The sequence below is a fragment of the Scardinius erythrophthalmus genome, assembly GCF_964197995.2.
Source record: "Scardinius erythrophthalmus genome assembly, chromosome: 15".
Taxonomy (NCBI): Eukaryota; Metazoa; Chordata; class Actinopteri; order Cypriniformes; family Leuciscidae; genus Scardinius; species Scardinius erythrophthalmus.
The window spans coordinates 25,119,854-25,139,130 of NC_138235.1; the positions used below are offsets into that span (position 1 = coordinate 25,119,854).

At 38.7% G+C, this 19,277-nt stretch overlaps 1 protein-coding gene across 1 annotated transcript; it reads right to left on the reverse strand.

The window, feature by feature from the left end:
- Window positions 1–797: 797 nt before the first annotated feature.
- On the reverse strand, window positions 798–2,680 carry her9 (hairy-related 9). The gene is made up of 4 exons (XM_081386306.1): window positions 2,244–2,680; window positions 2,008–2,103; window positions 1,821–1,908; window positions 798–1,704 (listed from the first exon to the last, which is right to left on the reverse strand). Exons 1-4 carry the CDS (start codon window positions 2,349–2,351, stop codon window positions 1,121–1,123), a joined length of 876 nt encoding a protein of 291 aa, XP_081242432.1. The 5' UTR covers window positions 2,352–2,680; the 3' UTR covers window positions 798–1,120.
- Window positions 2,681–19,277: the final 16,597 nt, after the last annotated feature.

The following is a 19,277-nucleotide window of genomic DNA, read 5'->3' on the forward strand; positions in this document are numbered from 1 at the left end:
GCCATGCCGACAGCCCGCGCAACACGTCTCCCAGTTCCGGAGCTCACGCGCAAAGGGACAACATAAACGACTAAGAGAGGCCTGCGTGTCAAGCTGTAATAATGTTTTTTTTAATAACATTTGAATCCTATAATATTTTAATTAAGAAAGAGATTTGGTGTTGAGGAGGTAACTCATCTCCAGTTTAGCCAGAAAAGGGGCGCGAAAGCACCCAACGCGCTATTCAGGTGCTATAACTAAAGCAACTGGTACACAAAAGGAGGAGAGGATTCTTCCATATTCTCTTTTCACTGAGACAATCTGTTAGTGACATTAACCCAAAGCGTATTTCCCAGACCAATGAATGGGGGTTTAGGACTTCTTAAAGATCCCGCTGCATACAGGATGAGACCCTTTTGAGATGTTTAATTACCTTTTTGGAAAAGAAAAGAAAGAAACCCTCTCATTGCCTTTGTCATTTCAACCTGTGACACTTTAGGGTGATCTCTTCCCGCCAGAAGTAGAAACTAAGAGCAATATTGGTTATCCAGGAATCTTGAGCATTAAAGTTTAAAGGCATTTCTGCCATTAAAAAAGTGTTGTTTTAAATGTTTACATTTGTTTAATAAAACTTGCGTAAAACCCGTCAATCTCCACGTGTAGCCTAAAAAATATAAAAATAATTGTCAAAATAATTTTAAAGATAGAATCAAGTATTAGCAAAAATAAATAAATAAATAAATCCTTTAACTTATTCCAGTATTGATGTTAGATTTAAATAAAATACAGATCTAGATATAAAAAGGCTTCAACACGATACATTTTCGTAATTTTGATTTATTCAGCATCAAACATAAACACTCATCATGAAAGAAACAAGAAAGCTTTGGCATGATATAATCTTTTACAAACTTTGTACAAAACTAAATTCTTTCATTTAAAAAAGTACTTTATAAACATTAAGTGTTATTCTGCTGAATTAACAACAGAATATTCATTAACAAAATCCAAATATTGGAATCAGCTAACAAACATATGCGCCTTGTTTAACAGAAGGTCAACTAAGTCCCTTATAACGGAACTAAACGTATTTTCTTCATCATGAAAAACTGTCTTAGAAGTTCGTATAGGATGAGCAAGTCTACCAAGGTCTCCACACCGGTTCATTGCTCTCTGCTCCGGCACTAACACCAACGGGACTGACGGCCTGTGAAACGCCGGCGAAGGAGGTCATTCCATGCACGGGAGAGGCCGCCGTGGGCGAGGAGCTGGCCTGGACGGGACTGGCGTTGACAGCCACTGGAACACCTGCGTTTGCGTACAAGGGAATGACTGGTGTTGTAGCAGACGCGAAAGCTGGGTTGGGGATAAGAAAAGCAAACTGTCCGTCGGTGGCTGGCACCAGCTGGAATCCTCCAAAGACTTTGGGTGAGACCGCTTCTGAAGGACTGAGTTTGGAGCCCATTGAGGCGCCGTTGATGGGCAAAGTTGAAGGAAGCTGCACGTGAAGAGGCTGAGCCAAATGAGCCTGCTGAGATGGGGCAGGTTGACCGTAGTTCATGGCCATCATCTGTCCCAAACAACCAGACAGGTGGTTGAGAAGTCGCGACCTAACCTCCGTATTCACCCCCTCGCAGGTAGAGAGGAACCGAGTCACCTCGTTCATGCACTCGTTGAATCCTGCGCGGTATTTGCCGAGGACGTTTGAGTCAGCAGACAGGGCCGCTAGAAAGCAAAGGTAAAGTTCATTAGGAGTGGGTATTTAGAAAACACAGCTACGTTTTAAAATGAGGCTAAATGTTTAAAATCCCACATTTGAAAGAATTGGACTTGTAACTTACCGGTCATCTGAACACGCTGCAAATTGCGCAGGTGCTTGACTGTCATCTCAAGGATATCAGCTTTCTCCAATTTAGAGTGTCTGGAGCTCTGTGAAGGGAAGAACCGATTAGAAATTTTGTTTGAAAATTAAGATTGTTGGGTTATTGACACGTGAAAGGAGCAAACAGATCCGTGGCCAAAACTTACATCTTTTTTAAGAGCATCGAGTATCAGGGTCTTCAGCTGCCCAAGGCTCTCGTTAATTCGCGCTCTGCGGCGTTTCTCCATGATTGGCTTTGAAGACTGAGGATGAAATGCAAAGCTCATTAATTTATATTATAAAGACTCTGACATATATATTTCAGATGGACTGAAATGGCAACTGACATTCTTCTTAAACAATGTACACTCGCAAAAAGTGCCACACACTAAATGATATTTACCTTTCTGTGCTCGCTGGCATTCTTTGGTTTGTCCGGAGTGTGAGATCCACTGGCAGGGGCACCAGCAATAGGTGATGCGGTCTGCTTCTCCATATTATCGGCTGGCATTATCAAAACCAAGGCTGGGTCCGGTATAAGCCAAAAAAGTGTTTATATTCCGTGTGTTTGTTTTTTTAAACACAGAGACGGGCTCTTAGGATTAGACGCGGAGCGTAGCCAAGATCTCGGGATAGTCACGAGAGAGAGTGTGAGTCCCTCTTATCAGCTATATGACTTATAGTCGGCAGGCTGTCATATGAGGACACGAGCGTGAGTGGCGTAGCGCTTCAGAGGGCAAGTCGAATCTCCCACTGCCACACGCCAGCGGTATTTATAGATAGATCGCATGCTCCCAGTTCGTGTGAAACCCTCTCTGCATTCTTTCCCACACTCGCTTCAGCCAATAGGCGCACGGACTCACCCATTGGGCGCGGGCAGACTGCTGATTGGACAACACCCCCGCGGGCTGTCAGTCACGCGCTGCTCAATCAGCCCTGGAGGGACAAACAACAAAGAGGCGAGTGCAGTCGGCCTGGCTGTGAAGTGATAAGGGGAATTGGGGGAATACTCTTGCTGTTTGCCACCAACGTTTCTTCATAGCTGAATCACGTATTTCTGCATTCACACACAGCGTGAACAACATTCCTGTACACTCGATGTCAGTGTGGTTAAACGGATAGATATGGTAACTGTATCAACATAAAAACTTCATTCTATTTTTTATATTGGTAAAAATAATGTATTTCACTAGAATGTCACCTACTCGAATTATTACTGTAACCAACACCAACAATATTACAACCATATTGTCTTGCAGATTCTCATTATGATTGTATTTAATTGCATCGGATTTCATGGGAAAGTTGCTTTGGACAGTAGCCTATTTATTATTTATTTATTTAATAAAAAAATAAATAAAAAAAAGTCCAATGCAACTTTGCTGACATGCATTCTATATTCATAATTCCTCTTCTAACTATATATCTAACTATATAACTAATAATATATTTGTTACATACACAGTGTAACATTGCGCATATGGCAAATACAAATTAATAGTGTCAGTATAATATATTTATTTGTTTAACTGCACGTTGCAGAATGTGCGTATTATAGCAGAAATGCGAGGATTCGGTCGTTGTAGAAAGAAAAAACTTTGAGGATCTAGTTGCGCTTCAAAGAAGAAAACAGCTGTACAGGCACGCGAGGCGGTTCGAAGCAGCACGCAGGAAACCAATAGGAAGCTGGCGGCTTTATGCAAATAGAGCGGAGTTTCGTCTTATTGGCTGGGTGAACATCTTACGCGTCAATCATTCCAGCAGTGCATAAGGCCGAGAGCGCGCGGGGGAGGTGTTGCTACATCTGTCCGCGTGCCAGCCAGTCTGCGCGCCCGCTCACTGCACCGCTGCGTCCCCTGAGCACGTGCCGTTGCTAAACTCGCAGGATGCGGGGTTTAGAGAGCAAGTTTCGCGGTTGCTTTTATTGCTGCTGAATTATGAACTCGTGTTTTATATCTTGGCCGGGTTGACTTTAAACTTGTAGGAGCTAATTCATGTTTGTTGGTGCGTTGCAAGACGATTAAGAAAATGTTATAAATAAATATTTTTTACACTTGCATACAGCCTAATATAAACAAATGTTTGTATGGCCTACAAGTAATGCAATGAATGAAATACATGGAACTCCAAATCCACATTCCCTCAACGAGTCTGTGTTTTGCATCTCCTAGAAAAATAACATTTTTTGCGGGTTCTCCGCTAGGCTACTTTTATTTTCTGACATTTAAAGGAGGGTAAAGGGAAATTAAAACGTATTAGCACATAATCTATAGGCTATTAAATACATACAATTTAAAAATCTAAATGAATTAGATGAAGTAGCTGTTGAAATCATTTTAGCAGGAACAATGAAGTTCTGGCGGTGTTTTTGCCTTGGAGAGACTGAGTGGGAGAATTAATTTATAGGTGTCGCGCGCCATCTATCGAAAGTTTACCTCGAAGATTAAACAGTCAAGCGGTACCATATCTGACCACTAGGCGGAGCACAGCAGTAACACAATCAACGCCTCACTACACAAGGCTGATGATTACAGCAAATCATTTGCAAAGGAGTAACGTAGGCTAAAACAGCGATTTTGAAATCAGTTTGGAGAGTCAATATACTGAGAGAGAGAAAAAAAACTTTCTATAGAATAAATACAACAGTGTCAGGGCTTTGCATACCCACACTTTATTTATGAGAAAGAACATTTTGCAATGTTACAGTGAGTTTTAACTTATATTCACCACTTATATATTTTAAAATAACGTGAAATAGGAATGCTATAAAAAATGTTTTACATGTATAACCACTGCTACAAAGTCTATCTTGTACTTATTATGTATATAACAAGGTAGAGAAATCCCATAGCAATGGGAATTTATTAAGTCTTGTGTTTAGCTGCTTGTTGACCATTGTTGAGGGACTCTTGTCATTTGTTGCCGAGCCTAGCTGGGGCATGCTGGAAGCCTGTTTGCCCAGGATCCTGAGGTCTCAGGGGCCAGCTGTGCGCTCACCCCTTCACATTTGCCCTATTTGCTCTGGGATTGAAGTATATTATGTAGCCTTTAATCCTGCTTTCTTTATGTGCTATACCTCCATAATACCTCCTCTACAGAACTTGAGATCATTATTTAGAATGCCAAGACACTGTCTTTTTTTATCTTTTTATCTAATTGTATCTTTCTCCAAGTATTTCTCATATATATATATATATATATATATAAACAATTGAATGTACTGTAGGCTATGTGGGATTGAAGTATATTATGTAGCCATTAATCCTGCTTTCTGTATGTGTTATACCTCCGTATACCTCCTCTGAAGAGCTTGAGATAATTATTTAGATGGCCAAGTCATCTTTTTATCTAATTTTTATCTATCTCCAAATATGTTTATATATATATATCATGCACATGTGTTCTAACTTCAGTGTACATGATAAACTTTTAGTCAGCAAAGGAAAAGGAGATAAAAAAGATCAAGGCATTGTGTGTTTTGTAATTAGACTTAACACTGACCAGCACACTGTTGTCCGAGATCAGAGCGTGCACAGTTCATTTGTTGTTGGGTAATGAGTCTCAGTCCCTATCCAAATCTGTTCACTGAACGCCGAAAACACAGTCAATTATGTCTGCATTAGCTGCTGTTGTCGGGACAATCCCTTTACACGCTCTTCGATCACATTTCCCATTGGCTTGATTCTGCTCTTGAGTTTTGCAGCGATTTCTGAAAATACAGAATGGAAGATTTTATAGACTTTTGATGCAAATGATAACCCTGAATATTGTAATGCTTATTATGATGAAAACAGTGTGAGAAGATTGTAAATGTGGTTAGCATTTGAAGCATGAAAACAATTCAGCATTTGACTTGAGTATTTTGTAATATAATTTAGTATTTTAACTTCTTTAAAACCTTAATTATGAGCTAAGAAATCAATAAGACCTCAATTGATGTTTTTCCTTTTCCTTCATTATCTGAGATGCTCAAAAATCAAGATGTTGAGAACAACTGGATGACCACAGAGACTTTCTGTTTTTGGTCTCTTTTTTGATTATTGGCTTCAACTTTACATAAATCAAGAAAAAGAGATTTAAAAATCTTACAGAAATACAGAAGCGTTACAAAATCAGGCTTACAATAAATTTGATTGAAGACAGATAATGAAACTATCCACGTACAGACAATAAATCAAATTCTCTCACGGCTTCTTGCTCCCTGTTGTCCTTCTGGAGGAACTTTGTATCTGTTGGTAGCTTTTAAAAGTATGTGACGTAATTACAAAATATCAACAAAACATTCAGGCAACAATATAGCTACACCATACAGGCCTTGTGCTATACAATGACAGACCCTGTTTTCATGCAGAAACTGCTTTGAGTACTCAACTTTACAGACACGGAACACGATTCTGTGCATGAATTATTTGCTGATAGGTTTCAGAACTTATCATGAGGTACTTTAGTTGATCATATCCCGAATAAGAGAAAATCTTGGCAAAAGATCTAAAGAGTTAGTCTTGGCAGGGGAAGATATCTTAAACACTCTGTTGCTACGGATTTCTGTAAACCAAACATTGTTGTATTAAAATGCTCTAATACATCTATGTGTCGGATAATGTTGTGTTTACTTGTCCAAGTCTTTCATCTTTATTACTAGCCCTGTGGGGAGTTGTGAGGTGGAATCCCACATTGATTAATTAAAATATGCATGTAGATATTTCTTCCGGAGTATTTGAGGGTTGCTGCATTTAGTCCTCAGGGCTTCAAAGTTAAATTTTAGCAATGGAGTGATAAAAAGTGTAGATTTTTTTTAGACTTTTCACTTCAATTCAGTTTCATTCTTCTTAAACCTGCAAAAACCTTGGATCAATTCTGTTTGCTTCGCCATTCAAAAGGGTTGTTGTCATTTTACCATCTGCGGACCAGCATGTTCATTACAATGTGTGGTATTCACTGAGACTCTTTGGTGCTCTTAGAGCAAGCGAGAGCATCCCCCATCTGACCAATTCATGGCTTTCTTCTCTTTTTTAAGAGGCCGTTGATGAGGTTAGCCTAATCAGATTAAGTCAACTCACATTGGTCGGTATAGTTTGTTTTCCCTCAGAGAGCCTGCTGATATCTCCAAATACTTTTTCTTTGAGCACTTTTCATCGTGGCTTCCCCCACAAAAATCTTTTGAGAGCGATTTCCAATAGACTCTTTTATAAACCTCAGTTCCAGACTGATATGGGTTACTTGGAATGGGTCACTTCACTGCAATGCCGGGACCAAATGCGTAAAAGCAGTGCAATGACACTTTTGATCATTCTTACTGACGCCTGTGTAAGGGCGGATCGAGACAGATTGTGGGAACACAAAACGGCAAATTGAATTCTGAGAATTGCTGGAACCCCTAATTTAATTCCTAAATAAATGTTTGTAGGAGCTTACAGGAACTACAATACTAATGCAATCTTCTCTCATTTTAAAACAATGACACGCCATCAACGCCTTTATGGTTGCTTGTAGCTCAGTTTGGCTACAATCAAGAGGCTAATGTTCTATTTAACAGTGAGATGCTAATTGTAAGCTCATTTAGGGTGATTAGAATAGTAAAATTGTTAATTGCTGACAAAAGACTTACAAATAATGCTTTAAAAGTTATCTTAGATAAACAGGTTGTTGGTGGATAATGTTTTTAGGTATACTATTCCGCTCAAAAGTTTGAGTTTTTTAAGGAAATTAATACTTTTTATTTGGCAAGGATGCATAAAATTTATCAAGAGCAACATTAAAGACTTTTATATGGTTACAAAAAAAAAATGATAAATGCCATGCAATTCAAAAACACAAACAAAAATCCTTTGAATGGTATAACTGCTATATATATATATATATGGCGCTACTGCATTCCAACTGGCATGATTATTTTCACAACATGAAGGCATCATTTTAGGACATTTGCGATGAGCTCACTCTACCACTGTTATAAAATAATTTAGGAGCATGAAAGCCTATAGCCCTCTTGGATCTGCTCCTTCTGTTAAGAACTGATCTCAGATAAATACCGGTGTAACCCGTCACACCCAAAAAACATAATTATTCACTTTAACAGGACTGTCATTTTGGTGCCATTAAACAAGCTCAAGAAAAGTGTCTTTAGAGGAAGCTTATAATTATATCTCATTTTAAGATCATGATCGTCTGGATGCAACTCACACCCCTCACAGTCCTACTGTCTCCCACCACTGCGTCCATCCAACCATACAGTAATGAAAGGTAGGCAGATATCCAATTAAGAACAGATCTTACACCTGTAAGTTCTCTGATGTCCTCATCAGCAGCTCAACATCATTTGACTCCCTGCACTAATAACAGGCTTTAGAGACAATGAGCACAATGAGTGAAGAAGAGCCCCTTTCATAAGGTTTTAAGAGGCCTCCCTTCAGATAAGGAGGCATGCTGCTTAAATGGGGACAACGGGGACAAGGCAAGCTCATAGATCTTGGGACCTGCTATTTAATTACATTATGAGGAATCAGCAGTGATTTGGGTCCCACACACCAAGCTTTGACAACACTGGTACACTTTTTTCACATCACATCTTTAAACTGCAAATGTGTGCTGACAGAGACCTTCCCCACTGCTGAGGAACATGCCACCGCTGTACAGACCCTCCCATCTCATCTGCAAACTCCTGGAAGACTTGGAGTGACGCAATTAAAAGAATACATCAAAGAAGGTTTACAGATGCAAGATCTAAATATTTCGAAGGCTGGTGTGCAGTGTTATGCATTGTGTTTCTGCTTAAAGGGATAGTTCACCTAAAAATGAAAATTACCTCATGATCTAACACAGTCTCACCCCCAAACGTCACATACTGACGCGTCTTGACCATACGGCAACATACGACGAAAAGGGTACCCCTAAAACGTCCATATGTGACGATTCGGGTTATGGGTAGTTTAGGTATGCGTTAGGGTACCGCTAAGAGGCGCTGCTGGTGCGCTTATGTCTTCGTCTCATATGGACGTTTTAGGGGTACACTTTTCGTCGTATATTGCCGTATGGTCAAGACGCGTCAGTATGTGACGTTTTGGGGTGAGACCGGGCTGCATGATCATAGGTGTATATGACATTCTTCTTTCAGATGAATACAGTCAGAGTTATATTAAAAAATGTCCGGGCTCCTCTAAGCTTTATCATGGCAGTGAATGGCTGTCCATCAAAGTGCATCCATCCATGATAAAAGTGCTCCACATGGCTCATGGGGGTTAATAAAGGCCTTATGAAGTAAAGCGATGCGTTTGTGTAAGAAAAATATCCATATTTAAAATTTATCTACTAAAATAGCTTCCGGCAGACGGCCTACGCAAGCCGACTTTAAGTCAACGCATTTTGGCATGCGTCACCATAAGAGTAAAGCCTTGTTTATACATTCACCTGGCTCCGCAGCACGACTCTCTGCAGACTGTGCGCGCACCTCCCCAAACGGACGAGGCGTTTACGATGCGCTCGCCGTTGTACTATTCTGTGAAACGACAGGGGGCGACTAATTGTCCTCTTAATCATCAGGAATCAACGGTGAGAAGAAGAAAGGTCCACACATGACAGTGTTTATTTTAGTACATCACCACCAATACCACACTACAAAAAGAATCGTGTAAAATCCAGTAAACCCTGATATTTTTACTTGTGACATTAGAACAAAATATGTGGATATAAAAACATGTATGTGGACATTTTTATAAAACATTGACCTTTATTTTTTATTAAAATGGCTTATGTCTGCTATAGGCTCATTTTGTAAATGTAAGCAACTAATTTAAGATGCACAAACTGGGTGCTGGTGCAGTGACACGTACATGCTTGGCCAGATTCGGCTCGAAGTCGTGCATCTTTGGATGTGGAGCCGCGCGCGCTGTTACAAAAAAGCCGTGCACACCGCCAAGCGAAATGGTGTCTTGCGCATGACCGCCCACACAGCAATGACGTCATTTTTGCCGCGCGCACCTTTGCGCTTGTGCGGACCCGGCGAGTATAAACCTAGCTAACAATTGTTGATGTATGACGTAGGATGTAGGAGTATCGTAAGCTTTGATGCCTCTCGCGGTTCAAACAAACAGGGCTGGGCAACAAACTCAAGCTCCTCCGACATTTCTCTTTAAAAATTGTCTTTTTCACTTCTAATTCGTGACTGGTGTTTTGTTTTGCTTTATCCTCTGCGATTACGTGTTCGTCATTATGTTGTGCGTCAAGGTCAAGGGTTACTCTTTCGATAAAGTTTTAAATATGGATATTTTTCACTTCAGAAGGCCTTCATTAAACCCCCAGAGCTGTGTGGATTACTTTTATCATGGATGGATGCACTTTGATGGACAGCCATTCACTGCCATTATAAAGCTTGGAAGAGCCAGGACATTTTTAAATATAACTCCGACTGTATTTGTCTGAAAGAAGAATGTCATATACACCTAGGATGGTTTGAGGGTGAGTAAATCATGGGGTCATTTTTATTATTGGGTGAACTATCCCTTTCAATACTCACTAGGGAGAAGATGAGACAGTTCGCTGTTTTAAAGTGTATTGGCTGAAAACACACATAGAAAAAAAGAATACTAAGTAGTAGACAATGTCTGCTAGAGTGAAAAAGAGTGGTATTTAAAGATTTAGGTAATATTATAGGTTTGTTAGCTCTGTTTCTGTGTAAATGAATTGTGATTGTGATCACAGGTCTAGCTAAAACATTTGAATTCCATTTAATTAAAAAAAAAGTTTACTTTTATTTTATTTTAATTAAATAAAAAATATAAACAATACGTTTACTATAAACTTAAAATCTCTATAAGCTGATTCTTAATCTCCCTTTAGAGAAAGCGAGAACTGCAAGATAATTATATATATATATATATATATATATATATATATATATATATATATATATATATATATTAATGTATTTGTGCAATTAGTCAAACAAATATGAATGTTGTGCATTCTGTTATAGAACTGGTAAATAAGGCAATCAAGCGCAAATGATTCATGTAAGCGAATAAGCAAGAATTTGTTGAAACCATTTTGCGTTTACACAAAACAAGCAAGACAAATCTTTGAAACGCTTTGGTTAATGCGCTTGGAAGAGTTAAAAGCTGAAAATGAACCAGAAAAAATAGCATTTGTCACTGGGCAACATTCTGAATGCTATCATCAATCCTGTGATTTAACCGAAATTTTGCATTGTGAACGTAACAAATGGAGTTATTTAAATTAATTTGGTTTTCTCTTGTGTGCTAAAACGCACGCATTTCTCTGAAGGAATTGGTGCAAATTTTGGACACGAACAATGCGTAGAATGCACAAAACCAATATTGTTCAAAGGGAGCGTTTCCAGGTTTTGGTCATTGATAACCATGCTAAAAGTGCCATTGATCTTTTTGTTCCATTTGGTTGGTTGGAGAAAATGGTCTGCATTCTGCTTCTTGAGTCCATAAAATGACTCTCTTTGTCAGGAAGCAAAATCAATGCAAATTAATCTTTTATCTATTTCCCTGTGAATAATTAAACGTCTTTCTACTTTTGTCTGTGCCTACTTGCCAAAACAAAATCAAAAAGGTAGAGAATGTGTGCATTTATTGGCTGGCTGGAGAAGTGAGTTGACCCTTCTCTTCAGTCACAAAGAGGCCTTTATGGAGGCAGCACATTGAATGGAGTGAGTTTATTCCCTTTTGACTGACCAGCACTGCGGGACACCCACCACGTGTTATCGGTGCCTCAGCCAAACCGGGACTTATTTACCCCGATGAAAGGCCAACTAAACACACCACGAAATCCATGGCCATGACCCATTCTCCTCTGGTGCTCTCTGGGACACGATGACAGACAAGATAGCAGGAGATACTGAAGTTGGGAAGCCATTATTAAGGGAATAAACATTTATATCCTCCATTGACAGTACCTGATTTTGGTAGTGGGGTCTTTCCTAGAGCCTTTTATCTTATTTTGGGCCAAACAGTGGTGGAGGAGATGGGCTGTTTCTCTCAAAACACCATAAACTCATAGGATAAAATAAACTCCTGTAAGATCAGAGCAACAAAGGCCCGGCTGGATAGAAGAGACAAACACTTCCATTAGTCGTCTCTCTCTCTCTCTCTCTCTCTCTCTCTCTCTTTCTCTCCTTTTGAGGGGCTTCAGCACAGAGATCACTGCTGTAATGTTTACACTCGGAATAGTGCGGGATTGTAAAGCCTGAGGGGTGGGGGTGACAACGAGAAGACAATTCAACACTGTTTCATAAACACAGACAATTACCATTGGAGAATTGATAGACGGAACATGTGCAAAATAAGCCTTTTTGCTGACAAATAAAGCCATAAGCCCGAAGTATATACTTTGGTTTTTACACAAACACTAGGGTATGTTTATAATGTGCATGATGCGATTTTTGTCATCAGCACAGTACATGCCTGATTTTTTAAATAATGTACAGTATGTGTAGCTTGCACATGCACTTTGATTTTTTTTGCACTAATTATTTTGCTATCTTTGTTTGCAACACTGGCCTGGGCCGTTGTTTCACAGCTGGATAAGAAATGAGGAGACAGGACAAAAAACACACAAAAAACCCACTGAAGACGGCAACAACAATAGACGTCATTGACAAGTGCTTGTTTGAGGCGGTTAAGAGATACGCATAGAACTAATTCAAACGAGTACAAAAAGATTTGTATTCTTCAAAGTTTGGAGAAAGATACAACTGGACAAGGATGAATCTTTAGTGCATATCTGTTGAGCGCCTTTGTTCATGCACACTATCTAATGGAGAATAATTTGAAAGGCTATGCTGTTTTACTGTGTAAAAAACAAAACTAGTATACTTTGGGCTTTACAGTCCACATCCCAAATCCAAATGAACTCTGTCATCTACGCTGGCTCACCCCCAGCTCAAGCCCCCTGCAATAGCTGACCCTGCACCCCTCGGCCTCTGGACCCTCCTGCCCAGGGAGGCTGCAGTCGAGCTGGGGCCTTGGCTCATTAGTGTGCCCACCTGGAGGCCAGTGGGCAGCCTACGGGGACCAAGCCCTTGATCTGTGGGCTATAAGCAACATTGTGACAAGGTCCGTTTGGAGCCCGCAGACCAGCCAAGACAACACAACAGAATGGACGCCCTCCGCAGCGCAGCCCCAGCCAATTACTTTAATGATCCCTGTGATGCTTTTTCCTCTCTAATTCTTCCCTGTTCTGAGAAGAACTCATTAACAGTTTCAATTTTTGTATTTGTTTCCAGTTGAAGTGTCCCACATCATGTCAAACTCCATAACCTTCCAGAGGACTTTCTTGGTTGTGATGGTTCTACTGTTATCAGGGTCTTTGGAATTTTATACTGAGGGAGTTTCCAGAAAGCTCAGATTCTGCTGATTTGGATCAGTCCTGTTATGCAGTATCTTTTGAGACCTAACTTTAAAGAACCAAAAATGTGTGCATTGTAAATTAAACTTTAACTGTTTCTATAAAAGAGAAAAGGGTGGACTGGACTGGATAATTTTTGGATACTGGATTGGTGGACTGGATTTTTTTTTCGGGCACTTAAACTTTATTAATTATTATCTGTCTATATATATATCTATATCTATATATATATGTCTATCTCTCTCTCTCTCTATATATATATATATATATGAATATATATAGGCTATATGCATATATATATCTTCCATCATGTTACATAGTTATTATATATATATTATCTTCCATCCTGTTACACACACACATATATATATATATATATATATATATATATATCACATATATAAATAAATGTGTAACAGGATGGAAGATAAATAAAGAGCTAAAGTTACCATCAAATTAGCTTACGTGAAGATTTCAAATAAATGATGATTTCAATATTTTAAGAATTTTATACTGTAGATTTTTTTTATCTTATAAATCAACAAATTTTATTAAAAGTTTTTTTTGTTTAAAAAATCTATACATACTATAAAACATAAATTCATAAAATCCGTTGCCAATACTGCTAATACTTATCATTTGTGCTGTTGTTATGAAAATTATGTGTACCTAGAATCATTTATCCAATATATTAAGACATATTATAGGGACAATATAATACTCTACATATCCTATCCAAATTCTAGTTTAGGTCATAAAAATGTGGGATCAATCTGAAACATTGCAAATAGTGCATAAGCAAACAGCAGCACACTAAAGTAACAGAGACAGTTTGTTACTTCAAAGTTCCCATGCAGCTTTACTTGTTCTGTAAAAGTGCTGTTCACATATTTATCATTTTCTTACATTACCACGGTGATACTTTATACAAGCAGTGCATATTTATTTTGTCTACTGCACTTTAAATCAGCGCTCACTGTCTGGTTTACCCTAGTTAATGTCTCCAGAACAGCAAAGCCAATTTAATGAACAGATGCTAACTGTAGCTCTGCACTCTCTCTTCTTTACTAACTGCATGATGACAGATTTGAATTGAAAGTAACAGCGGGGAGGAGACAATGGTGCATTTAGAAGAGCTCATCAAGCTCTCCGGGCTGTTTGATGACTAAGCACAGCCTCAGGTGAAGCTCCCCATCGACACCTCTGGGCCGTGTGCTCTCTTAGCCTCTCCCACTGAGACAGGAGCACAGCGGCTAGCTAACACCGATTAGCATGAAGTAATCCTTCAACGCACAGCCTAGACCTGCACGGACAGAAGTGTAACTTTCTAAAGGTACATTTCTATTTAATCAATACGTAAAGAGAATAAAACCAATGTGTTTTGATTTGCATTATAAATATTTAACATCCAGTGATCACGGTTTTGAGCAGAAAAGCTATGCTAATCAAAATTATAATGAGAAGAAAGCCCTCTTATTAAGCTAAGCCAATGGTTCAAAGGAATTTAGCCAAATTTACCTTCAGGCACCTGCCACGGCCCAGCAGGCGACAAAGTGCTCCATCAAAAATCCTACTGACATCGCTCATTTACATACACACACATGCTATGTCACAATCTGAGACAGTAGTGCTGGTATTTTTTAGCTTTAAAAATGTTTTGGATCAATAGATCTTAAGGCTCAATGGCTCTCTCTCTCTCAATGGGTCATCTCTAGTTCAGTGAATTCCTCCATTGTTTTAAAATGGCTGAAGAAGCCTTCAGGGTGATTGTACCTTCATGCTCCTTTTGCTAGATTACAGCTAATAATCTTTAAATAACGAGAATTTCCCATCTGCTTATGAGTTGGCTACAGCCAAATGTTTTTATTATTTTTATTACCATTCCTTTTTTTTTACTGTACCCATAACATATAGGCTACAGTACATAAAGTGCCTATTATTACTATTTATTTTTTATATTTTTTTGTTTTTAATGATTTATTTTGGGTTTATTTAGATTTAGATTATTTTTTGCAGTTCTTTTGGTAACAGAAGGCACATTTAACAAGCAGTCTGACAGTTTTAATCTCATGTAAGGTGGCTGTGCAGGTCTCACTGATATTGTTGGTAAAAGTATCTAATGTCTGAATTGATATATGCCTAACAGTGTGCGTTTGGACAGCAGTTCCAGAGCACAGCAGGTTTTCAGGCTTCAACCGGCTCCACTCCTAATTGCGCACAGTCAAAGGTCTGACTAAGCCTATATCATCCTGGGTAATCATTTCCTTTGGGACACAGGGCCAAGAGAATGGTTGTTTCTCATGCATACTGAATTTAAAGGGCAAGCAACACAAAACAAATTGACCGGTCTATGATTCGGAAAACTTGTGGATTTTTCTTGTGGCCCATGCATAAAAGAAGGATGACAACTCAAAATCTCCCAGCAGTTGGGTTCTGAAAACACAAATGCAGAAAAATACACTGAATAAAAAAGGCACAAAGGTCTTCACTATCAGCGTGGGCATATTTAATTAAAAAGAAGAGAGTTACACTACTGTGGCGGGCTTAGGTCCTGTTGTCGAGTATATTAAAGTAAAGGGTAGGAGACCTGCCTACCTTCCTGGGAAAGAGTGCAAACCAATAATGTGCTGCTTACCTCCTGCTGCATGAGTGATTTGGGAGATTCCTGTGCTAGAGCGGCGCGTCAAGTCCATAGCGTGCTTTGATGGCCTTTGGTTACTTTGTAACACAATGCGCACATACACACTCTCATATATACCATTGTGTCATTTCATTTGTTTCAGGGCTGAAGTGGTCGTTATAGTAGGTAGTTCCAGAAGTGAAGGATATGACTTTGAGAGAGATTTTGGAACTTCTGACATGTTGTGAGGGCCAGCTGAAGATCTGATGAGATGTATCATAAACCTTTCATGATGCTGGGAGATGCCAGAGGGGATCTGATGGTTAGAGTTTGTAACATCCAAATATAATTAAAGCGTAACCCATGGAAAAAGTGTATCAAATGACTGTTTTGTCCTGTAACCTCAAAGATCAACAGTTAAGTATAGCAAGTGCATGCTAAAAGTTAAATAAAAGTTCCTGCTCCTTCCATTTGATCACAAAATGCACAATTCTCCACATGGCAGATACAAAAGTTAACGTATAATGTGGTCGAATATTTAAATGAATGTTTGCAAATATAGAACTCAGCTAAAATGCCTATACTGGATCTTTCTAAATCACTGTTAACATTTAACACGACTAACTGAAAATATCGAATTTTTCTATCTGAATTTTTTTTTACAGATAGATAGATAGATAGATAGATAGATAGATAGATAGATAGATAGATAGATAGATAGATAGATAGATAGATAGATAGATAGATAGATAGATAGATAGATAGATAGATAGATAGATAGATAGATAGATAGTTGCAGTATAGACCCCATCTTAAGAATCATGATTCTGTTCACTTGTATTTTGTCATGTGTACGGGTGTTTATAAATGCATTGCCAGAACACATGGATACACTCACACATTTACTGGCAGACTACTGTTAATAAATCATTTTTCCATGTCAAGCTAAACTGAGTGAGCGTCCAAAAATTTCCACAGCACATCTGATTATCTTTGAAATGTTCTGGATTATGCATATGCGCATTATTATTAGATTCTCCCCCGATGTTGGTGCACATGAACACACTATCAAGACAGCTTCATAACAACAATTAAAAAACTATATGTGCATTGAATCACACACTAATACTCCCCGGTTATGTGTGTGTGTGGGAAAAAGAGGAAGAGAAAGAGAGACTGTTAGAGAGTGTGTGAGGAAAGGCTGTTCTCACCGTGACCCTATAGGGCATCAGAACACTGTGAGTAGAATTCACACCAGCTAAACAGCAAACACAGGCTGTGAGAACCCATCTCTCACTGTACAGGATGAATTCTTCACCTGCAGAATATACCCGCCATGACAAGCAGCTGTCAATTGAAACGTTGCCCTTACATTCCTCTCACAATGTTTACACCACACTAGCAACAGTATTTACTGGATTCGTGAAAAACTGAGAAAGGGTAAATCTGTGCATGCAATGCAACGCGCCTTTGGGAGCGATTTCTTTACAGAAACATGTTATAACAGACATTTTGGATGTTATTTAAAAATATCACTAAGGGAACAGGTCAGGATAAACAATGACATTCCTCTGAAGGTCACAGATGTGCTTTCACGCCAGGAGAAACAGCCTAACACAATCAGTGATGAGTACACCAGTCCTCCATGCCTGATGCAGCACAGACGACTGGAAATGCCAGGAATGCTAGACTCCAGCCCCATGGGAGACCATGTTCCACTTATTGGCTACCAGTGTCCACATCCACAGGAGCAATGTCCAAGATGAGTTCCCACACAATAGGAAACAGGACATTTATGATGCCGATACGGTGGAAAAATAAAAGAGGTCTCATTCCCGGGCCATAGAGCTCCCCGTATCTTCGCCGGACACCCCGGGATCGGGCTGCTCCGACAGGCACCTCCACATTTTTGAGAGGTGGACATGGAGAGTGTTTAAAGGAAGACTCCTCCTGTCCCATTTGGCTGATTTAAATGGTATGTTATTAGCTTTCCCAGGCATTGTCTCAGATGTGGCCACTTTCTCTGCATGAGTGCTGGCATCATTACTGACTAGCCTGAATGAAACAAGGGTTCCTATGTGGTAATAAAGCAGAAGTTCCTCAAATGACAGACGGAAGATATTGCATATCATATTTTGAAACATTTGATATTTAGTAATAAACAGGGCTTGCAATGCTTTTGGGAAACGCAGCCCAGGCTGTCTATTGACAGTGATATGAAACTGTTGATTGATACAGCTTAGATAAAAAAGTTTCTTCACTGTAAAATGTAAAAAACACAGTACAATCAACTAAATTACATTAAACTGACTTAAAAAATTAGTTGAATCTTGTCTAAAATAAAGTTAAAGCAATGTAAAACACATGTTGTCATAACTTATTGATCATATAATGTTTTTTATGAGAGCAGTGCAATGCAAACAAAAACTTAATTTCTGGGTAATTTAACACAAACATGCATTAGCATAGTTTAAAGGCATAGTTTGCCATAAAAATTAAAATAATAATTAGAATTTATTCACCCACCCTAATGTTGTTCCAAATCTTTATGGCTTTCTTTTTTTCGGTGAAACACAAAATAGTTTCAAGATGCTTCATTGATTCTTGTAAGCACAGAAGTATCACATTGCATTGCATCGTCTTAATCAACAGACAAAATTAAACAAAAATAAACACAAAATTAGCCCAAATTTGTAGAGAATATAGACTTTTTGTCAAAAGACAAGTCAGTCTACCAACCCTGCAATGAAACCAATCAATCATATTTAGGAAAAAAAAAACACAGATAGTTTAATACTACGATTAATTTAATTAATACTAGACCTAAATGAGTTTGTTTTGTTTTAAATTATTGATTTGTTTGGTGCCAAGCAAACAAAAAATGTCACTTAGCATCATGATTAATATTAATATACACTGATATACTTTGTCACTAAAACATATTTGTTAAACAAGTAGGCAGAATTTAAGTCCAAACATTTTGATTATTATTTTTAGATTTGCATTTAGGATTTTCTTTTCCCATACATGTTTATGTTATTATCAAGAGTGATTACATTTAAATGTTGTAATTTATTTTTTACAAGTTTAACAAAATCAAAATCGTTTCAAGTGTTCCCTGGAACCATACAAAGGTACACACTTGGGTATGTGTAGCACCAGTTGAGAATCACTGCTATAGAGGATCTGTTTACACCAAACTAGGAATGATTTGGTCTAGATTGCCACCTTCTGGCAGATAATGATAAGTGCTGCAGTGAGAGAAACACAGATGCCAATGCATTGCACAGTCCGAAGCACAGCATACCTGCATGAAGTACTCAAACACCAGGAAAATGGGTTAAAATATGCAGAAATGAACCAACTGAGGCACACAGCTATACATTAAATGGTGATTTAGTCTCATGAAATTTGTGCAGTTTCTGGAACTAACAGGAAACTCTGTTT